The 23,987-nt window shown below is 40.4% G+C and overlaps 1 protein-coding gene across 1 annotated transcript in view; it reads left to right on the top strand.

Annotated features, from left to right (window-relative positions):
• Positions 1-23,987, top strand: part of IMPG2 (interphotoreceptor matrix proteoglycan 2) — a 53,885-nt gene that overhangs the window by 8,196 nt on the left and 21,702 nt on the right. Inside the window, exons 3-7 of the mRNA XM_063179617.1 lie at positions 4,779-4,945; positions 14,102-14,133; positions 14,232-14,255; positions 23,192-23,238; positions 23,696-23,787. Coding sequence (XP_063035687.1) covers positions 4,779-4,945; positions 14,102-14,133; positions 14,232-14,255; positions 23,192-23,238; positions 23,696-23,787 — 362 coding nt within the window. The remainder of the gene's footprint in view (positions 1-4,778; positions 4,946-14,101; positions 14,134-14,231; positions 14,256-23,191; positions 23,239-23,695; positions 23,788-23,987) is intronic.

Here is a 23,987-nt window from a genome sequence, read left to right as displayed (position 1 = left end):
GCAGGGAGCTTCTCTTCTCATAAGCCTTCATTCTTTTTTTAACATTTGAATTCTTTGGAGGAAAATTGCGAGGTAGCTGAGAGGTCAACTGACTTAAAAATACAAGTTATTTATTACTGCAGCCATGGAATGAAGGAAACAATTTTCCAGGGCAGCTTACCTTCCCACTTCACGTGTAGCTTCAAGACTCTTAGCTCACTGCCTTAAAAGATTGATCTCGATGTTATGATGCTTTTAATCAGTATTGTTTGCTGGGGATTAGAGGCCTCACCACAAATCCTGTCTCCTCCAGGGCCTGGTGTGGCTAATGCTGTCCCACATATCTGTGCCCCTGTAGCAGCCCAGTGAAAGTCTGGAGTGAGATCCAGGCATGAAGAGCAGCTCTTCGCACATGGCCCGAGGGCTGAGCTGCCCTTCAGGCCGCAGTGGCAGGGCTGCTGGGTTGTTGGAATTCAGGACATCCCTCTGGCTGTCTGGAGTGACAAGACCCCTGCCAGGGGGCTCAGAGACCCTGGCACAGAGCCCAAGAGCCCTGTGCCTTTGATCTTGACCCATGGAGCAAATTACCAACCTTATATGAGGATCTGCAAGCCACGACAGTTTAAGTAAAATGATAGTGAATTTACCACGAGGTGAAAAATAGATTTTTAGAGTGTTTTGAATGGGGGTTCAGGGAGCAAGATGGAGGAATCTGGGCATGTCCAGCCTTTCTCCTTCTTCTTCTTGGCCTCCATCTTCTGCTGTGATGGTGGCACTTTTGGATTGGTTTAGAGTAGAAGCTCACTGTCTAACATAGGTGATAGGTATTGGGAAGTAATTGTAAATAGTGTACATGTAGTTGGTTTTAGTATAAAAAGATAACACGACCCTGGGGGCAGGCAGAGTGCCTCTGGCTGTCCTGCTGAGCAGGCCTTGACAGGCCAAGAGAAAGAATTTTATAGATAAGAAACAATAAACAACCGAGACTGAGAAATTAAGAGCTCTGACTCCTTCTTCGATCGCTGGGCTGGGAAAAGAGAATGTATCTGGGAGTCACTCTGACCAGCTAGAGACCCTGAGACTGGGTCTGCTCAGCAGTTCTTCCTCATGCTGGCAGGAATGCCTGCTTTGTTGTTTTTTGAGAATTTTGTAGCTAGTCTTTGAAAACTAAATCCTGGAAAGATCACAATGCAAAACCTGCCCGGCAGTTTCAATTGTAACTCTGAATAATTGGGCTCATGGCAATTTATTATAACCTCTCATGCAGCAATTTTTTCCCCCATTCTTTATCTCCTTTAAAATCTTTATATTTAAAACCGAGAGTAGCATTTCTAGTTGAAAAACTCTGTGGTCAACTTTTTGGTCCCTCTGCCTCTCATTTTGTTATATTTTCTGTTTAGGTGAGAAGGAGTTGCTATTTTAAATCTAAGTCAAAAGTTGTTTCATTTATTCTCAGCATATCTAGGTAATGTATTTGACACAGACACTGGCAAGTTTCTGGAAGGGCAGAAAGGAAAGACAATTAATTATTTTAAATAGTAAGTTATAGTTATTACCTGAAGCTTCCAGTCAAGTCCTGTTTTACTTTGGTTTTGTGCCTCCAACTTTTGTCTACAGTCTCAGAATGCTTATAATCTAGTTAATGAAAAGCACATTTTTTCTTTATGGGAGTTCTCCAGAATTTGAGAAACTTCGAAAAACTTCTCTCACCTACAGATAGCTGAAAACCCATCCCAGGGTGGGCTCCACCTTCAAATTAGAAGAAGGTCAATCACACTTTTTAGCCAACTTAAATGCACTGAGAGGGTGGTGTCTTTTCATCTTTTCAGCTCCTTGGGTGGCCATGTCAAGTCAAGATGAGAATTGGCTCCCTTTTTGATATTCCTGAAGGAGAGGTGGAAGATAGCATTGTGCTTGTCTCTTTCTTTACATGAGTGTGATTTGAACCACACTGAATAAATTCTGTTGTTCTCTCTTTGTGTGTGAAATTGCAACTCTCTTCTAACTGTAAAACAATGAAGATATTTATGAGAAAGAGAGAGAACAGTTTTGTTTCAGTCTTTCTTAGCCAGTCCATTAATTTACTCTTGAGCACCCTATAGGTAAGGACATCTGAGGATGGTTCTTGTGTTGAGCCCTGGATTGGTTATCCTGCAAAGCAATCCCCTGCTTTACAAACTGGCCAGCTGGAATAAACCAGACAGGGATAAGATGGACTGTGTGTCCAAGGTGGTGCAGGGGGACTGTGTTGGCAAGCAGCTCACCCAGGCTGAGGGTGGGTTTCCTGGACACAGCTGACAGAAGTGTTCAAATAGCAGTTGTGGTAGATGTTTGATTGGAGGTTTTAATCCCTGCCTGTGTGTCAGAGCTAACACACTCTGACTGTGTGGATGGAAGAGAACACAGAAGGAATTTGCACTGTGTTGTCCAACTTGTTGCTCACCTCCGTGGAAGCAGCTAGATAGGAGGGGCTAGAGAGGACAAAATGTGACTCCTTATCCCCATCTCATTTCCTCCTTTTGCAGAATACATGCCTGTGTTGACAGCTTAGGTCTAATTAATGGGCTTGGAGCCCACAGATGGCACAAAGCCTTTGCTGCTGGAATTCAGTGGGGTGTCTAATTCCAAATGAAAGGACACTCAGAAAATCCTTAATCTATTGGGAGCCGATTGGAACAACTGTTTGTATGGGAGCAGCTTGTAGTCAGGCAAGACACTGTCTCATCACATTTATTTTAAACTTGTTTAAGAGCATTAAGGAAAATTATCTTCAATTACTTGCAACTGAAAAGCCAGTCCTTTGCCTGTTGGTATTTGAAAACTCTAGGATTAGACAGTGTCCCTGCAATGTATTTACAAGCTGTTGCTGTGGCTTCAGTGGTTGCTGAGAGTGTGCTGAGGATTTACCCCAGCCACAGGGAATAATCTCATTGCAGGATTTTTGCTCCACAGTGTGGCACCTGGAGTGAAAGGTATGTAGGATACAAGTGCCACCAAAAGAAACCTGAGCATGTGATATTCCTTAGTGTAGGCTCCTGGATTTGAAATTAGACTTTAGTCTTTTCCTGGATGCCTAGCTCTTACAAGTGGGATGGTACAGAGAATATTACAGATGTTATTCTGCTTCAGGAAGCTTATTAGTACTCCAGCAGGAGCCAGAAATCCCAGAGCAGGATTATGGCTGCATTGCCTGAGGTTTGTGCAGAGGCCAGATGGAAATGTGGTCTCTGCCTCAAAGTGTGTGCAAGTGAAACTCGAGGGGGGAATGTGAGATGGTGCATGGATGTTTGTCAGTTTGGCTATTTGTTTCTGATTAATAGAGATGCATACACTGATTGGAAACATGGACAATACTTAATACTTATCTGTAAAACGCACTTATTTGTAAACTGCCTAGACGCTGAAGGGGTGCTAGAACAGTAATATACTACTGACAGTTAATAATGCAGAGTTTGGGGACTTTATTGTTCTCTGCTCATGCATACCATGTGAGCTACAATGCTAATCTTCATGTCATAAACCTGGGAGCATGGCATGGAAATGAGAAATGTCTTTGTATCTGTAGAGTTCCACAACAGAAAATGGTCTCATCTGCTCTGATAAACTAAAATTCAGGGTGAAGAAAAGGACTTTTTCGGCATGGTTCTATCCAGTGTGCCAGACTCAGCTCAGCTTTAAGGGTGGTGCTGCATAGGAAACAGTTCCTTTAGGTTGTTATTTGTAAAGCCTTTGCATTTAAGAAAAATGTCCATCTCTTGGTTGAATAAAAATGTTTCCATATGTGATCTATGTGTTAAGTTTACATATGCACATTTAAACAACTTTGGTATTTGGAAAACAAAGCATAGAGAAGAAATAACAGCAAGGTACTGGGTTTAGCAGCCCAGAGCTAACTTTAAAACTGATTGAAGAAAATGGCATTCTAAACATAGATTCAGTCTCTGGTAAGGGCTTGATTGTGATATCAGGACTTTCCCAGAATGCAAAGCATTTCTCTGCTGAACTGTATGTGTGAGTAATGAAATCAGATTAAGGCCAAAAAGCAGGTTTGTCTGCTACTCCACCAATATGGCATTTGGTATGAATTATTTTGATTTTGAGCCTTTTAACGTTGTTCTTTTCCAGGACACAAGGAAAATCCTATAAGTCTTTCTCTCTTTGAGTTATCCTGGGTCACAGAATTGTCCTTGCTTGAGCATCATGAGACCAGCTGCTCTGACTGGCAAAAAGAGCCTGTGCAAGGTTGGGAGGTTAAAGTAGGCAGTGTAGTGTGTGATATCAGACCTTAATTCTCAGGCTGACTGCTCAGAGCTGTCCAGATCTTTCTCAGTGAACATGTACTGTACAGTTAGGGCTTGACTTATTTAGTAGCATATTCTTTTGTCATCATCCTGCCTTGTTTTTTGAATTATGAATGCAGTTGTAATTTCTGAAATGTATTTTAATTTCTGTGTAAAGGTGAATCTGAAGGAATTGTTACTGACTGAGCTTACTAGACTTTGATCAGTGGCACCCTCTTTCTTACAACTTAAGATCTATCTCTACTTCCTATGAGGACATTTGCCATAGTATTTTGATTTTCTAGATTTTCTACAAATTCAGTTCATTGATCAAATGGCAGTTTCATTCAGTGGAAATAATGTTGTTCAGGGAGAGAGGTAATATGAGTGTGGAAGATCCACCACATCTTCATTTCTGTCGCTTCAGTCCTTTCCCCAGTCCCGTGCAGATGTCAGGTTGCTGTTTTCTATGTGTTAGTGTACTGTTGTACTAACACCAGACCTTTCTTGTGCCTGTAGTGTGCCAGGAAACAGTCTGGGAGGTCTTCAAGACGTTCTGGGACAGACTGCCGGAGCGGGAAGAATATAACACGTGGATGAGCCTGTGTGAGGAGGGCATGATGAGCATCTTTGAGATGGGCACCAACTTCAGCCAGTCTGAGGAGCACCGGAGCCTGATCATGAAGGTGGGTGCAGCAGCTGCCAGGCACACTAGTCTGTGATAAGAGAGACCCAATGCTGTCACCTCTTTGCTCCACAAAATGTCACAATTCTCCCTGTTCTCATGGGCAAGGGGACCATGTCCCACTGCAATGTGCACCTTTGGCATTTGGCAGTAATGGACAGAGCCCTCAAACAGGCAGGAGTGGGTATTTCAGTTCTGGGATCTGTAGCTCTGAGATCAGTTCCAAAACAAAGTTGTAGGTGATCCAATGCAGAGAAAAGCAGCAATGATGAAGAGATGTCATTAATAGAGGTGTTCCTGACAAGTAGAAGGTGTTCAGACCCACAATGTGGGCCAGGCTGAGGTGCCTTTTCCCCTGGGGTGTGTAGCAGCCTCCCTGCTCTGAGCTGCACCTTGAGGTGTCTTCAGCACAAATTGCACTTGAGAGCAGGAAATTCCAAGCTGTAGTTCTACCAAGCCCTATGGCACAGCTGCCTGTTGGATGTTCTACAGGTCTGTGATGTCTGTGCACTGCTGCCTGACTGAAATGTGTGTAGTTATAAAAAATGTAAAACCTGTGGTGTCCTATGAAGTTAATTGTGGCAATTTGCAGGCAGTCCCAACATGGGAAGAGACGAGAATCTTGACTCCATCTTTCAGAAGGCTGATTTATTATTTTATGATATATATTATATTAAAAGATAATGATATACTAAAACTATACTAAAATAATAGAAGAAAGGATTTCATCAAAAGGCTAGCAAGGAATAGAAAGGAATGATAATAAAATCTTGTGCTTGATCAGAGAGTCTGAGACAGCTGGGCTGTGATTGGCCATTAATTAAAAACAACCACATGAGACCAATCAAAGATGCACCTGTTGCATTCCACAGCAGCAGATAATAATTGTTTACATTTTGTTCCTGAGGCCTCTCGGCTTCTCAGGAGAAAAATCCTGGCAATGAGATTTTTCAGAAAATATCATGGCTACAGGTAATAAATAACATTAGGTAATTTGCAATGGGAAGCTGCAGGTTAAAATCAGTGTACAACAAGGGTAAAATGAGTCAATAAAAATGCACACTATCTCAGTATGTTTTCTGTTGATTCAAGTTTATTTTAGCTTAAAGAAAATAAAAGAAATATTAAGTCAAATTAAAAAAAGCCTCTCTCAAATGAAATACAAAGATGTAATTTCAGGAGTTTGTGAATTTTAAAATAGAGTGCTTAACTTTGTATTCATCTAAGGTACAGTAGATATCTTAATTTCTCTGGATAAAAGGCTTCTTAAAATGTATTTGCCACACTTAAAACCCTTTGCCATATATGTTTAAGATTACTTTTGCAAGCTAATGAATAGTTTTATGAAACTTGTAAGTCTTAAATGTGTAACCCCATAGAAACAGTAAGTTCTGTCAATGTGGATGCGCTGAATTTTTTTTTTCTTTCCTGCTTTTTTATTGGATTTCTATGCTAGGAATGTTCACTAAGGAAGGTGAATATGGAAACTGTTGTGGATAATGGAGAGAAGGTTTATTTTCCTGAGCCTGCATGTTAGTCTTAGCAGATGCTAGCCAAAGTTTGCTTCTGTGAAGTCTGGTGGTGTTGTTGCCCTTAGAAGTCTTTGCAAAAAGATAGAGAGAAATAAAATGAATGTGATTTTTTAATGCACACAGTGCATGTGACTGTTTTGTGTTCACAGTAAGATGATCTATAGTGGGAGTTTAAAAGAAATCAAAATTACTCTTGGAAAGAAGATGATGCATCTAATTTCCCACTGCTGCTCTCCCCTTTTGGATATGGCTCTGCAGCATTTAAGTGGAGTCAGATAAAGTTCTCTGGGTTTGATCTTTTCAGAAAGTTTATATTTATTTAGGTTTCCTTTCTCCTGTAGGTGGATATATTGCCTTCAGCAATACCATGTTCTGGAAAATATTCTGTTCATTCTTCTACTTTCTTTCAGCACAGGTGATAAAGGCTGATGGCTTTTGGGCTGATTTGATAGCAGACTAGTCTGTGATAAGAGGGACCAAATGCTGTCACCTCTTTGCTCCACAAAATGTCACAAATCAGTCAGGTGACTTTTTTGGAATAAGAACCTGAACTCAATTTGACTTTGAACCAAAGGCTGAAGTCAAGAGCACCCTATGCCCCAATCAGTCACTGTCAAAAGATCCAATGGTACTTTTAAATGCATGGGTCAGAGAGTGGATTTAATTTCTAGCTCTAGTACTGACTCACCTTTCTCACAGATGCTTGTGCACAAAATTCTTGTCAGTGTGTGAAACCTTTTTAAAGCAGCTGTGAGCGTGTTAAGTCCAAACAGATGCAGTGGATACATCTCTGCTTTTAAGAACATCCTCCTTCCTGCTAGCTGCTAACCCAGTCCAATGTGGTGGTAAGAGCTGGGGCACAGCCTGTGGGACCAGACACACTTTCTGAAACCCTGTGTCCAACCCCCTTGTTCTTTCCACTCTCACCTGCTAAGAAGACCAAGCTGTATGGTCAAGCCTTTCCATTACTAGTGGGATGTTGTTACCCCTCACATTGCAGACTGTTAATTCATTTGGTCATGATCTGCTATTTTTCCCCCCATTCCTTAGGTTTGATCTCTAAAGCACAGAGCCCTTGTCACCAAGGGGCTGCTGGCATTCACTGCACAGGACTCTCTTGTGGGCAGGTTTGGATGGGCCACACTCTTGCTTAAAAGGAAGATTCTCTTCTGCAGTGGTTTTTTTTTTGTTCGACTATTACACTCCTCATTAAATGCCACTTGTTTCTAATCTTCCTCTGCTCTCCAATGTCTGCAAATCATCTGTGGTTAATTTCAAGAGTTTAGTTGAGAGCCTGCAGCTGATGAAATTCTGCTTTTCTGATGGGAAGGATGAAAGTTTGACAAGAAAGTTTAACAGATATGTATGCTTGGCAGAAAGATTTTTGAATGTAGAACCTGAGAATGAATAGAGAGCAAAGGATAAACCCACGTCAAACAAGAAGATGTTTTTGCCAAGCAGAAAGATTCCACAGGCAAACAAGCCCGCCAATGTTGCAAGTAGAAAAAAGGTCTCAGAATTCTCCACTGCAAGAAAACTGAAACACAACTTCTAGCTTAAACGGTAATGTACTAACTTTAGTGACTGGAGAATAGTAACATGAATATGGTTATTATAGTAGTTATGAGAGGCTATAGGTAAAAGTTAAAGTATAGATTGGCCCTTCTGTATAAAGATGCTCAGCAAAGAAAAGTATATAATGCATTGTAACCAACATCAAAGGGTCTCCAGGCCTGCCTGCAGCTGGAGCTGACAGCTGTGGGCACAGGCTCTGTCACTCATGACCCTGGACTGCTGTAATGTCTTGGATACAATAAACTGCATTTTGGAGAGCAGCCTGGAGTCCTGCATCCCTCATTCTGGCTCTTAAACTTTTCTTTTTGTATACATTGGCTGTTATTTTCACAGCATTACTCTGCTGCCTCTTTTGTATAGGCATATTGGCAAATTCTGGCAATATTATTTCAAAGTCTATTTCTTATTACTTTTTGGCAGATTGCAACATGAAATTCAAGTTTTAGAAATGCAGCATGTGCTGAATTTTTCCCCCTTTCTCTCAAAAGAAGTTCAGGGTATCTGAAAATTTGACAAATTAAATCTGTGGGGTTTGCATTTAATAATCAATAATTCAGAAAAAATTATTGCTTTCGTGATGCTTTTGTTGTAGTGTGGAAGGCCTGTTACCAGCAGTGTAATTAAATGCCATCTTATTAGCCTTCCTCCCTGGTTTTCTTTCTTATCCTTTCCTCTAATCCCCAGTAATCATTGTCACACTCCCACAGATGCTGAAATGTCTGCTCCATCCTAACTTAGTTCATATTGAGAAAAATTCTCTTTCTCTTCCTTTTAACATACTTTCTTGCTGGATATCAGTTGAAGCTTAGACCAGCTTGTCTCAGCTTTCATAATTTTTTTTTGTCTTGGAGACGTGAGGTTTGCCTTTGTGGGTTTCCCTGTAATATCTGTATATACATGGATGCTCTGTATGTGCTTATACAGAATATATTCTGAGTTTCTTTAAGCAGATCACCTGCCAGGTTATCAGAATGAGCAGGTGGACATATTCATGGCAAGCATAAAATAATATTTTAAATATCTTTTTTTCTCCCTTGAATTTTCATTTTAATTTGTGTGATCATGTTAACTGACAGTACCTTGCATGGAAAGAATACTATCCCAATTAATTTCATTGGATATTAAGTAGATTTACAAATTGTGAGATTGTTAACCCATCTTTTTTTTTCAATTCCTGACTGAAATGCAAATGGAGGAGGCAATTCAAATCCATAAGGTGGGGGTTTTCCAGTATAAATCTTCATGTAAACATTCCTATCTATAAATTAACTTGGCTTGTGTTCCTTACTGTGTAGCTGTATTCAGTTCATAGAATGTAACATCCATCCCATTCTACACTTTGAGACATATATGTTTGGAATTCCAGTACTGCCAAATTTGCCCTGACTCTGCCCTGTGATTGTGGCCATGTTCCCACTTGTGCTAGACAATTTTTGGAAAATCCAAGTGAGGAGAAATGCAAGCAAAAGTAAATATTGGTTTCCCAAGAACCATGGATGGCTTGCTATGAGATTGAGACACTGCTGCCAAAGCAGCACAACCTGTGCTGCTCATAGGAGAATTTACAGCTGGCATACAGGACTCCTTCCCAAATCCATAGCAAAAAGCAGCTTAAAGCCTGATCCTGCAGGGCTTTCAGTGTAAAGTTTTGTGTGCAATCTGCATTTCCAACGTGGGCATGCAAATCACATCATAATTTCAATTTCCTCAGATTTCAATCAAATTTCAGAAAATTAAGTTTTGAGGAGCTGCTGTTCCTTACAGGTCTGATAACAACCTACAATGAAAAGAGATGTTGAGAAAAGCTGTTATGAGAAATGAAGCCTTAAAGGAACGCATGCAATTCAATCTGTTGAGCAGATTCTCAATCATACCTGCTGAGGGCTCCTGTACAAGCCCACACCTTTAACAAAGTGTATCTGACAGTGTTGGGCAGATGGGATAACAGGAACTAGGTTATGAATCCTTCCCAAAGGAAGCAGGTCTGTGAGATTTTTTTGGTTGCTGGTGAGAGGGAAATATGTGCTCTGCCCACTCTGGTGGGTCTGAGAGCCAAGAGTTAAGCTGAGATTTAACGTGGAAAGGAGTTTGTAGCATGGCTTTCCCTGAGAATTTGCTAACCTACCAAAAGAGCAATTTGAAAAGTTCCTGGGACAAGACACAAACCCTTCAAGGTGTTGACTCAGCAGTACTTTTGTGTCGTATTGACTTTCCACGAGCAGCTCTAGCTTCTTCACTGTGTTTGTACCATAAAATGCTCAGCGACAGATTAGGGTGAGAAGGGAGAAGGCAACCCTGCCTGAGGATGCCTGAATGGGTGGCATAACAAAACACCTCGTTAGCATGTTGAAATGGGTACTTAGCAATGTAAAATGAGTGATTTTTGCCTCATTTTCTGAATTCTGAGAGCAGTATTCGAAGGTGGGATGGAGCATCCCAAAGATATTAATTATTTATAACCCCTTACTCCCTGTGCTGCTGTTTGAATACTTCACAGAGGCAGATTATTTTGTATTCCTCAGGTTCCTGTGGAAGATCTCTTCTGCTGTCTCTCCTCTTCCCCTGTTGTGTGGCCTTCCTTGCTAACCATTGTTTTCTCAGTTTAATTAAATGTTCTAACCACTCTTTCCAGATCTTTACATTGTTTTCTTTGCATAGAGCACCTCCTTTAGCTTCTTCTAAATCTGGAAAAAAGCAGATCATATCTGCTCTTTCACATCCTCCATCCCCTTCTATGAATGCAAAACAAAATTTCAGTTGCCCTCCTTTCAGCCAGTCTCGGATTTCCTTCACCCCTTTTCTTATCCATGCCCTTACTGTTCTCTTATTGACTTTCATTCTTGGCATTTCAAGTTTTAGCCTCCTCTAGTTTAAAAAGAAAACCCTTTGCCATATATATATAGCATTCATTTTAAGTTGCACATAGTTTAAACAATATCTGTTCCCCTAAGCTGTTCCTGCTATTTCTTCTTTAACTCACTGTAGGCAGTATTTGTACCTAACCTGTCAGGGATGTTCCTCAAAGCACTGCTCCCTATTCTGACCTTTCTCTATAGCTTCAGTTCTGGCCATTGTCCTCCATTTGCTTGAATCATCATCCCCAGTGCTGTGGCCTTGCCTTTGTGACAGCGTGGTGGGGAATCAGGACAGGCAGATAGAGAATCATTTCTTGGCATCACTTTTCTGTTGTAAATGAGATGTGTTGGTAGGTTAAATCAAATATGCTTTGTACAGTACTACACAGATGGAATGAACTAATATGGGATTATTCCAGATCTCCTTGACATTTCCTTTGCCTTTTTCTCCTGCCTGGGACTACCCTCAGGATATTTTGTCTTCTGTGCATAATGATGGTCTCAAAATCAGGCAAGAATGTCCTATATAATTGCTTTCCTGCAAGATCATGACTTGATAGGAGGTCATCTGGTTGGTACATGTGATTTGCTGCAGTGCTGTAGCCTGTATTTGATGTATTTGTATTAATTCATGGTAACTTTCCATTATGTAAAATAACTGTTGAGGAAGGTGAGCACCAGAGCTTCCAGCATCAGGAGAATTGGTATAATAATGTCAGGAAGGTCTCACTTCAAGAGAACTCACTTTGTACAAAGCATCTGCTAGAGAAAGCTTCAGTGAATAAAAGCTTCCCTTAAGCTTTGTTGTGGCTGCTGCTGTTGTGGTGAACTATTCATAGATCACTTCAAGCGTTGAAAGGGTGAAGACATTAAATAATCTTTGCAGTCTGCGTGCAGTAGGTAAATTTCTAACTCCATCTTGATGAAGGAACCGAGTCAGAGAGGTGAGATGTTTTGGCAAATGCTATTCTGTCCTAAATGATTAAACAGGCCAGTATTAGAACTCTAGAGCTCTTGGCTTCTAATTAGGGGGAAAAGGTGATGTTTACCATGGAGTTCAAATGTGTCATCACTTGCCCCCACCCCAGGCTGGAAAGCAAATTGAATGATGAAGAGAGTCACACTACAGACTATTGCAATAGAGGGTGCTAGTTTACTATGAAATTATATGAGAATTAAGTCATTTGATGCCTTATTAAAAATATGGATGTGGAGACTGTGTTGTGTTTCTTATTCTATAATTTGGCCATTAAAATAATAATTTGACATTTCAGGTTTAGTTCTTATAAGTTCTCTTTATAATTTGTTGAATAGGTGACTTGGAAATAATAAGACATTGGTTAAGTCCAGGGACCCAGACTCAGGGAACTTGGGAGCCACCAGCTCCTCAGGCTGCCCTGCAACAGAGTTTTGGCCCAGGCACCCCTCACTGGGGTGTCCCTGTTCCTGTCTCTAGGAAGTCAGGACTGCTCTGAGCTCTGCTCTCAGGGGCCTTTGAGGAGCAGTGAGTAAAGCTGCTGGGTACAGACTAGCTCTAGGCATTGAAAAGATGTGTGAGGCCTCTAATACCTGGGGTTGGCTTTAATAGCACCTACAAATCATCCTGACTGGCCGAGTGTGGAAGAAATCTCCTTTTCTAGTGAAAAAACATTTTTTACAGAGCTACTACTTAGAGATAACTTTCATAAACCTTGCAGAGAGGGAATCTATCTCTATCTTCCTTGTAGATGCAAGTGCACTAGGAGTGAATATATAGGCAGCATAATTAATATATAGATCAGCATAATGAGCCCTTAATTAAAATACCAAAAGTCCAACACAGCTGTGGTGGCCCCAAGTTAGTTTCCATTGTTGACTACCTGTTTTCTTTGTCACTTAAAACTAGTCTTGCTGTGTCTTAGTTTTTCACACTAAAGAATCACCAAATGCTTCATTAAATGGAGTTATATAATAAATGTTGACCAAAGAACATGCTGAAAGGCAAGCTGGCTGAAATTGGTATTTTGGTAAGCCCTGCTGGGGCTGATATCCAGGCTGTCTGCTGTTCTAGCTGTGATCACAATGCCCTCGTGTTCTAGAAAGAAAAGAAGGCTACTCACTGACATGGCTCCAAATCAATAACAGCTGAATTCCTTCACTTTCCTGGAAGCACAGGAAAACACAGGTGAAGAGAGTGAGCAGGCTAACCTGCTCAAAAATACTCTTTTGCCTTTTCAACCTTCCTTCACAAGAAGAACCATCAGGATAGCATAGAGTGACAGTCCTGAGGTCACTGAATACATATGGGTGTTTTTCAGAGAAGTTTGCAAAGTGAAAATAGTATGTTTAAAGCTAATTTTAATTCAATTTTAAAGGAGATAGTTGGGTTGATTCAACTCCTGTTGTTTTTACTGAAAAATATACCTGCATTGATTATACAAAGAAAGCCAGCACAATAAGCAGTCCACCAAACAATCCCTTTTTTACTCCCTAAAGCAGAGAAGCAGGAATTTTGTGGATGGACATTAATTTTCTGTAAGTATTTGATATTCTCTTTACATTGGTACAACAGCAGGATCCAGCATTATATCCCAGGACCTCCTCCACTACTTGTGGTGTTCCTCACATGGAACCTCACATCTCTGTCTTGCCTGTAGAACTAATGGCACTAATACCTTGAGAATTTTGATGAAAAAAATATGAGCTTCTTAGTAGCCCTTCTTAGTTTTTTCATACCAATACATGAAAAAACATCATCCTTGCCACTTGTGTAGCCATAAACAAAAGTCATCAGATTAATCCTGCTGTGGTACTTTAAGCTGTAGCTTTACTTTGAAAAGATGTTTTTAAATCTATAGATAATTAGCAGAACACTGAATTTCTGAAGACTGCTTGCTTAAAAGCTTCTTATTGTTGGCATCCTCTAATGTGGGACAACGTTGTACCTGCAGAGCACTGTAGGAAATGTAGAGCACCTCTGACAAACCTAATGCTCTTTGCACTTTCTGATGTTGAGTTTCAGTTGTATTTTGGAAATGTCAGACATATTTCCTTTTCAGCAGGGACTTTGTTAGTAAATTTTGAACTTAGAAAATGACAGTACAGAGAACAGAATTATTTCAGCATGCAGAAGGACATAAAGTGGTATAAACTGCATTTCAATTTATTTCACTTTATATTACTCAAATATATTTAGGATTTCTTTTTGTTTTCCAGAAACTGGCCTATACAAAAGAAGCAATGGGCAGGTGAGTATCTGTGTTCTCCTTGCGTTTTATTGTCTCTGGAGATAGCAACAGGGCTGAGCTGTGACATTTTGTAATCTTTTCTCTCTTTTTCTTGTCAGTTCCTGTGCTGATTGGTCGTGTGGGTGAGTAATTTTCCCTTTCTAAAGGCTGGTGGTAGTTCCTTTCTCTGGTTCTTGCTGCTGCTGGCATTGATTGGTGTACTGAAGATGGACAGCATTCACCTTTGTGCAAAATACGTATAGAAAAGTGTGGTGGAGCAATCTGGTGGTTCTTGCATGTGAACCTCTGTCCTGGCATGGTTGGCATGGCTCAAAATATCTCAGCCAATCTGAGGCTTGTACTTCTGCTTAAGTGTGTCATCACCTCTGGCTGTCAGGCACAGACCCAGGCTATTTACCTGAAGAGGTTTAGTGGGGGAAATCTATTCTGGGAAGGAGGTGTGTCCATAGTCACTTGTGTTAGTGTTCTGGTTCTCTTGAAAATCTTTCCCAAAGGCTTTCAGGTAGTCCTGGTCATCATTACAGAAACAAAAACAAAATGGAATATTTTGAAATGCTATTTTGAAAGACTTTCAAGAGATGTATTCCATAAACAGGTGCAAGGGAACTGGCTGTTTGGGCTCCTTACACTTTTAACAAGGCAATAAAACTGAAAACTGATTTGTGCCACCTTCGTAGCAAAGCAAACCTGAACTTGACCTGTTATGTCATGTCTCTTATTGAACTGAAAACAAGTTCAAATTATTATTGCTCCATTGCTACTCAGAACTTAATCTGAGCTGTTATTTTTAGGGTAATTCAAACCCAGACTATCTGGTGCTGAACTCCTCTGAAAAACTGGCAGGTTCAATTCTCTGCTTAACAGGACACATAAAGCTATGCTAAATATGAGTAATTAAAATACCATGAGTAATTAAATAATTTATACCATGAGTAATTAAATCATTTATCAATTAATGAGTAATTAAAATAATTTAACAGACTTCTTAGAGAAGCCTCCAACTTCTCAAACTGGGTATCCTCATTGTGATTTCATAACCACAGCATAAGTTAAAATTAATAATGTGAGATGATAATGGAAAATCTGATTCCTAAAATGTGATTCCTTTCTGTCCTGTGGAGCTGAGTGCTCCTTTGTCAAGAGCACTCCCTGAAGCCTCCAGGTCAGCAGGGTAGTGTCCACCTGTTCTGAAGAAGTTTGAGTTTGAAAACCTACTTCATCCCTCTATGTGATCATTCAGGAAATCTAGTAAATGTAGAGATATATGAGAGGAATTGGAGTCAATGCATTTAGAGTCTGGGCTAAGCAAAGGAACAGTGCAAAAAGAACAGCTTTTGATTGAAAGGTGGATCAGAGTGATAAATGTTGTACTTGTCCAAAAGCCATCCTATGAAGTGTTCCATGGCAACATTAATGGGGTTCCCGTAGACAAATGGCAAACTTTGCCAAACTCAGTTCACCGTGGGGCTGTGCTGCATCTGTCTCAAAAATACACTGCTTTTATTTCAGTATGTATTGCTTCAGATTGTTTATAGCTTCAAGGTGGGATCTTTGTTATTGCCAGTTCAAATTTTGAGTTTAATGTATCTTTTCCTCTATAATTTGTTGATGTCTTGTGCTTGGAAATTGTAGTGTTTTATAGCATAAAACGGTGATAGAGGACCAAAGCAGTGACAGAAACAGGTAGACTTGCCCTGGGTAATGGAACATCAGGAGAAATTAGTAGAAATAATTTTTTACATTATAAAATCCAAACTTACTCTAAGACCATTCTGGACATCTTAGAGCATTTATGGTTTAAGATGTGAAGTTTGTAAGCCAGAGTCCTGTACAAAACAAAGCCATGATTTTCTGTCATGGGTAGAAGATATCTAACTCCAGATGTCTTGTCCCATCTCAATACTGCCAACAGCCAATGTTATTCCCTGAAAAATTACCCACACCTCCCAGTAAAGATCAGAATAAATGTTCTTCTAAAAATGTTCTGTAAGAAATTAGCATAAATACCCAACCCAGGACCACCATCAGCCTCTAATATGCAGGACGGTAAATCCAGTGTCAAGTCCTTCTTGCAGAAAGGAAAAGTGAGTGCAGTTCTACCCTCTCCTGGGCACCGCTGTTCTCACCTGCTGACCCAATTGCACAGAGAAAGGCTGGTCTAGTGCAGGGCAATGCTAGGATCTGAGCACTGTCACTCAGCTGTGCCTCTTGTGTCAGAATGGATGACTGTTCTGGTCTTGTCTTGTGAGAAGGCAGATCTGTCCTCAGTATCTAGCTGAGAGGTTCAGGTGAGATTCCCATACTGCCAGGGAAGAGCAGGCTTCTCCAGATGGTGCCTTGAAATTTGGATCTAGCTGAAGTCTCTGTGTCCTGTGGTGAGATCCAGTGTCTCTGATGACTGTGCAGATGCAGCCATTTCACTTTGAAGGCCTGGCACTGGATATATGTCTCTGTGTATTTTCCCACTGATAAGAATAAGAGAAATTTTGCCGTAGGTTCTAGAGCATAGCCTTCACACAAGAAACTATCCCATAAGCTCTTTTCTGTGAAACATTTTTTTTCTTTGAAACTCTTCATTAATTTGGGGTTAATCTGGAATGGAAGACAGGCCCTTGAAATCTGTTAGTCATTTTAACTATACTACCTCTCTAAATCAAATCAAAACTTTGCTGAAAGCTGTAAACAGCTGTAGAATCGAAGCTATGACTTGAGTAGTTTGACACAACTCATATAATCCTACATAGATCTCAATATAGTGTCTCTTTCTAGCTGGAAAAAGCTGACTTCATCTAGCTAAATGCTGGGATAGTTTTAAAGCAGCCTGTGGAAGGGTACCTTGTGCTCTGGTGGTTTAATTCCTGGAATAACTCCCAATCCGGCATTACTGACGGTGGCGTAACAGCGGGACGGAGGTTTGTTCCCGTAAGGTTTAGAGCATGTGTTCACAGAGGTTAAATGCCCAGCTAGCCTGGCCTTTCAGGAACTGAGGGATTAAACTAAGTACCACCAAGGAGAAAGCCTCAAAAGGAAAAGCAATATTTGGGACACAATCCACATGTGTACATAGCAGCACAGTGGACATTGTAGAGTTTTTGCCCCAGTTGGAAATGTCAGAGCACTACATCAGCTAAAGACTTTTGCTGATGCTTTATTCAGTGGGCCACTGGCATTTCACACAATGAAGTTCTGTCTCTTAATATTGGAGTCTGTCTCTTGACAATAGGGCAGTTCTTTTGTCTGATTCCTGGGGGATCAAAAGCCAGATATTGAGAATCAGCTGCAAGCAAAGACCTAGCATAAAATTGTTGCTGCAGAAAACAAGAGCTTTTATGTCATAGCCTTGCTCGAGTGCTGTATGCACAACAGCATACTGAGGAAAAGATAAAGAGCCTAGGATAGTTGAAAAGGAGGGATATAACAAACTACTTTTTCACTTCTTCAGGAGCATTTTTAAATGTAATACGAAAATGAAATATGTAGAAGTATCTGTCCTTTCTGATGGTACTGGCTGATTTTAACCTCACTGAAATTAGTTGCAGTAAATCTTGTCCAGACCTCCTGTGTTCTGTTCATGTTCTCTGCCTTGGCAAATCTGGAATCCCTATTTCATCGGTGGTGGTAGCAATGGATGATGATGTATCAATTTGGCTTTTGTACTATTTATCTAAATGAGTAAGAGTTTGTCTTCTGTGCTGGGATAATTTCATCAGTTCAGCAGTTCTGCCTGCAGTGACATAAAAACCTACCTGAGTTTCTCTACTGTTTGCATGTGGACTTGGCAGTGATATTCCTCATTCAGATGTTTTTTATCATCTGCACAGCTTTCCCACATGTGAAGAGTTCCACACTGTTCCTTTTCAGTTGTATATTTTCTTTTGTGCTCCCTGCTGTCTGGTAGCAAGTACGAAAGGTTTGTCCTATTTTAATTAGAACCAAAAGAAATGAAAAATCAAGAACGACCTAAATGAAAATTAAGATAAATGCATGTAAATTTTAAAGGAAGAGAATCTGAATACAGGGGTTTGTCTTGCATACTGAAATTGCAAAAAAACCCCAACTTAAACTGTGTGCTAGTTAGTTCAAGGCTGTGTGATTGAAATATTTAAAAATGAGAAAATCAGACAATAAGTTTTTCTCTCCTTTGTGCAATATGAGAATTGAAGTAATATTGTTCAAGAAAAAGAAATGCTTGACATAGCTAGTTAGACTTTAGAACATTCAAACTGACCAACAATCTTATAAATAATGGATGAACCGGTGGATGTCCAGAACATGTAGTGCAAATCTGAAGATGTTATTTTATTCAACCACAGAGTTGGGTTTGTCGTAAACCTTGAAGAGAAATGTAGAGATAAATCTAACTAATACCTTCATAGAACTTCACGGGGAGCTGTGAAATGGTATCACTGATGGCCCATTTGACAGGTCCAGAGTGTTGTTTCTCCTTAATAACACAGTATGGCTGCACATAAAGAACCAGTTCAGGCCGATGAGTCAGTGGAACTCTGTCTATGCTTTCGTGGACTGGAACTTGTCATGTATTCTCCTGACATGACTGATGTCACACAGAAGTACGTACTGTGGGCCTTGACAAAAAGAGTAATGTAGGCTGTATTTGTGAGCTGTGACTGCTGCATTAATATGTATAGGCTGTCCATAAGCACTGTTTGCTTCAGATCAGCTTCCTAGGCCTTCATGGATCTTGTCTTACACCTGCCCAGATCCTGGTGTCTAACAGAGCTGTGTGATCTGAAACTGCTTGTTTCTGCAAGGAAACACAAGTGCAGTGTTGTTTGTTCTGGTGCTTAGACATCTGCTTGTCCATATTCCTTCCTGCCTCTCCATACATATGTGTATGTTTTTATATTTTGCTTACTGCTCAGCCAAGATGATCCAGGGAATCATTCATGCAGGTAGGACAATGGAAATTGCATTTCATGTGTCTGTGTCTCAAAGTCACTATAAACTCCTGTTGGAATACAGTCCCTCTACCTGGAGTGCCTTGCTTGTGCAGGTAGAATTAAAAATCAAGTGTGGGTCTTGGATTAATCCTGGGGCAAAACCATAGAAAACCCCATGTATTTTAAGTGGTGCACTTGAGCAGGAATTTGAATCTGTGCTTACCTTGAAAAATGATGTGTTCAGACAATCCAGTATATGCATTGCCATGCGCATTTTGAGTGACTGCATTAGAGGTGCCCAGTACAATTGATGCATTTTTAGGTGATCAATAAAGTAGCCATTTGAAAAATGTTAAGGGGAAGTAGAAGGCAAAAATAAAGCAAACCTCATTGTTCTGGTAATATAATGAAAAACCAATGTTGTGAGTAAAGTGAGCTGGGTTAGAGCATAGGGTGATTAAAACTATATTTTCATCCCCTTGAAAAAATGTGGTAGCTGATCATTTGACCAAATTTGGGGCTTGACTGGTTTGGTTAGGTTTATTAGAGTTTTTAGTAGTTGATGTTTAGGTGCTTGGGTTTTTATTTTCAGCCAGCTGTGCAGTGGAATTCTGTCAGAAAATTTGGTAGCTGCTGAGGGCTTGTATTTAAAAGCTCTCAGTGCCAGTAAGAATAAATTACCTGGCCTTGACAGGGAGTATGGTCTGTTGTTGTTTAAGGTCTGTTGTTTGCTACACAACTTTAACTGTCCCCTTGACACTGGCCTTACTCTCACCTCACCTTCCAGTGCTATCCTGGCTGCCCCAAGGCCTGGCTTGGGCTGTGGTTTTCACCATGTGGCTAAACCAGTGCCCAAGGTGATGCTTGTGACAAGCACTCTGTTGGAGAGCTGCCATTTGTTGGGTCAGTGATAGAGAAAGTCCTCCTGGACTTTTGAAACTTGGAGAACTTCTTTGATGTGTCCATGACCAGTAATGTGACCTAGAAGTAGAAATTGAGAAAGATATTAGGCCTTTCCATTTGTAAACTGCTCCTCCCTCCACTCCTGAAAGTGTGATTAATGCCACAGCATTTTATTTGGCGTTTCTTGTCTGCTTTGAGGATTTTTCCTTTAAAAACTCAAGCAGCTTAGTTCAGGGGGCTCCTGTCTGGGTGGGGCTGGGCTGCCCTGGGGTGGTTCCAGACAGCTTTGATGGGCCCGGCTGAGGCCTGCACTGGGGGCAGTGGCAGCTCAGGGAAAGCCCGTGTGAGAAAGGGCAAAAACATGGCACAGGGAGGGGAAGAGGGAGAAAAATGAATGAGAAACAAATGGTGTGGGGAATGACAAGGCCAAAGGCACCCACACCATGGCAAATCATGTATTCCCTGCAGCTGAGGGAGGACTCAGACTGGAACAAGCAGACCTTTCCTGAAGGAAATGCTGCCCCTGCAGATGTGCACTGGGTAGAAGAGTCCAGAGTGAAGTTGAACCTGGGAAAGGGTGAAGAAGAAGCAGTGTTTTAATGTTAGTCTACTTTTCACTACTCAAATATGCAATAAATTAGTTTTCCCTAAGTTGAGTCTGATTTTTCCCATGGAAGTAATTGGTGAGTGATCTTCTTCGCTTTATTTCAACCAAGAAGCTTTTCATCTTATTTTCTCCCCTGTCTTATGGAGATGGAGGGAGTGAGAGGGTGGCTGGATGGGTGTTTGACCCTTGGCCAAGGCTAACCCACCCTAGAATTGGGTGCTCAGTTGGTCAAATAGTGATTTTGGTCCTTTTGAGATGCCCTGAGCTGCAGCACAAGTGTGCAGAAGGCTGGCAGGGACAATGTGGGATGTGTGGGTGACCTGTGCCTTGTGGGGCATAGTGGAGGTCAGGAGTGCCTCAAGGCCCCTCAAAGGATACTGGGCACCAACCTGTGGCCACCTGGATCAATCCCCACGAGTCTCAGGTTGGGATCAGGGCTTCCCACAGCAAATCATGTATCTTGTTGTCCTCTTCTTTAGAAAAGGGTATGGATACAAGACTCATCTAATGGCTAGATTTAAACAGAACATTAAAAAATCCCCTAGCAGAGTTTTTACTATTCATCACTTTCCTTTTGATGAGTTTCTATTCTGACCCTAGTTATACTGAACAGTTTGTAAGAAATAAAATCGCAAACTGGCTCGCCTCTCCTGAAAAGTAAAGTCATTCTTGCTTCTGAACATTAAACATGATGCACTAAAATGCTCTGATGCTGTAATTTGGTGACATTCTGTTATAAATGTAATATCCTTTCTATTGAAACTGGTAAAAGAGGTATCTTGAAGTTAGGTGAACTTAATTGGAAAATGTTTAATCAGACCAATTGATAATTAAGCAATAGTTTTTATTGCAGTTCTAAGATGACAAATGAGTAAAGAAACTAAATCCCTCCAAAACATAACCAGCATTCTCAAGAAAATATGCTTAATAGAGGCTATCTTGTCTAAATTACACTTTTTAGTAAAATTTTTCAGTTTTGGAAATGATTCGAAGATTTACTGAGTTTGCCAAAGAATTGGCAAAGTCAAAAGCAGTCTTGCACTGTGCTGGCTGAAAACAGGTACCAGAGTCTATGAGATGGAAGCAGGCACAGCTACACTTCAAAGCTTACATGGAGTTCATTCATTTTATATGTGCAAAAAATTACATGAAGGTACTCTTGAAATTCTTGAATAAGTATTCTTATTCTTTCACGTGGAAGTTTTTATTTTTTGTTCATATTTTAGAATTGTTGTGGAGATCTCATCCTGTCAGTGTAACATTCCCTGAACTATGTTTTGGTATAGTTAATTTTTTTGTGGAGGATTGACTGTGCCTTCTGGGAAAGGATGGGTAAAAAGATTCTTGATTCAAATAGAAAGTTCATCAGGTTTGCCTTCAGGTCTGTTTATTGGCACACAAGTCTTATGTGTCTGTGAGGGGACACAGAGAAAGTGTTTCAGACATTAATTCAGTGAATCTATGGTCTCTGATCATGTGCTGGTGCTCTGGTATCTGTAGAATGTAACTGTGAGTCTGGTTGTCTGGCTGGTGCTGGAAGCCTTTTTTTGAGTAATGCAAAGACTGACTATACAGCCTGAAGGGGAGCAAGATAGCAACTTTGAGTGGAGTTTTGCTGGAGGATAGGATGGACCTATCCTGCAAGACCAGTGGTAGAGTATGTGAATCACAAAACAAACCTGGCAAGGCCAGGAAGCATGGCTGACACTGCTTATATTGCTGCATATACTTGCTGCAATGGGTGTTTCATGGCACAAGCATGATCACCAGTAAAAAAGGAGATCCTTTAGAAGTGAGAGAAATATCTCAATACAATGAACTCCAGTAATGTTTATGTCCAGTTTCACCCCAGCAGTTAAACCTCCAGTCTTACCACTTGTTCTGTATATATTAACAATATGGAAAATTCCAAAAATAGTTTTCCCTTCATTCAGGAAAGACTTGTTTCTGTCAGAGCATGTCCCCCACTCTTGGTAACTTGACAGTTTGCTCCAGGCTTACAGAATTGGCTCCAGGCAGCTTGGGTTTACTGTAAGAGTTGTCAAAGCTGTTCATTTTTCTTCAGGCTGACAGTCTTCATGTGATTGCTCCTCTTTTCACATTTGGCCCAGAGTCGCTTTATATGTGTGTGTGAATCCCATAACTGGGTTTGGAAACTGATGGGTTTTGAAGATTTCCAAATAAGCAGAGTAAAATTAATTATGGAAAGAACTCATCTTCTTGCAGCAATTTCAGTGCAGTTATGGTGTTTTAGTGCACTGTGGAAGTATTTTAAAAACTGAGTGGTTTATAGGGTATTACCAGTTATCTTCACAGTTTATCTCTTTGCATTTGCTTTCTTTACAGAGCTAGAAAGCAAAATGCATTTTTGTATGGGACTCCAGGTCATTTGGGATATAAGAGGCTTAACAACCTAGAGATGCACATGATGTGTTGCATGATGCAAGTGACCCAAAATCAAAGTTGCAAAATATAACTGAAATACCATTAAGCCTAATTTTTATGAAGTTATGAGCAAAATGGTACCATGAAAAATTTCTTCTGCACGTGTGCTTCCTGGTGTAGTATCAGAATCACAGAAATATCAAAAACTACAACATTTTTCTTACCACATCCAGCTTCAATTTCTGATTTGTTTTTTTTCTAGTGGGACTCCTACTCCACCTTCGGATGCTGATGTAACCACACTGAGAGGTCAGTTTTTATCTAACTGCTGTTAAGGCTGATTCTGAATTACCAGAAAATTGAGGAATTCATGTGTTTGGATTTCAGAAAGAGCTCTGAATTTTTACACCTGTCTCATGCCATTTGTCATCTGGAGATCATGTTATGTGCTGACATTTTGTTATTTCATGAATCATGAAAATCCTACTCAAGAAATTAGTTCTGTGCCAGTTTTACTGCACCTAAGTTCATGTTCCCAAAAATACATATGCTTAGCAGAATGTCAGCATCTTATAGTGATTAGTATATTTGATACTTTTCCTCAGGCTTTCCACGTGTCTCCTATGTTTTTGCTGTCATGATGATGGGAATAGGAATCAAATTTGACTATTGGTTTATGCTTGCTGAACTGCTTCTGTGGGTGTATAGAAAAAGAAAAACAACAAACAAACCCAAACAAAATAACAGTGCTCTCTTTCAAACTCAGATGCAGCTGCCAATGTTCCTCCCCCTCATGAGGTCTCGGTTGAGAGTCCTGCAGGTGACACCATCCATGAGCATGACAATGTGGACACCACTGTGAGTGAGGCTTTTTTCATTTGGTTCAACATTCTGCTGCCTTCCCTACATGATATTGTCTATGGTCATTTACTTTTTAATAGCAATTAAAGGTGTTGTTAATATGGTAATGTTGTTAATGATGTCAACACAAACTAGGATTTCACAGTGATGCCTTTTTCTTGGTCCTAAAATTAAAGAGCCAGACACAGTTAAGGGAT

The sequence above is a fragment of the Melospiza melodia genome, chromosome 2 (genome assembly GCF_035770615.1).
Source record: "Melospiza melodia melodia isolate bMelMel2 chromosome 2, bMelMel2.pri, whole genome shotgun sequence".
Lineage (NCBI taxonomy): Eukaryota > Metazoa > Chordata > Aves > Passeriformes > Passerellidae > Melospiza > Melospiza melodia.
The sequence above is the reverse complement of the archived record's forward strand: the minus strand, read 5'-3'. Positions and strand labels throughout refer to the sequence as shown.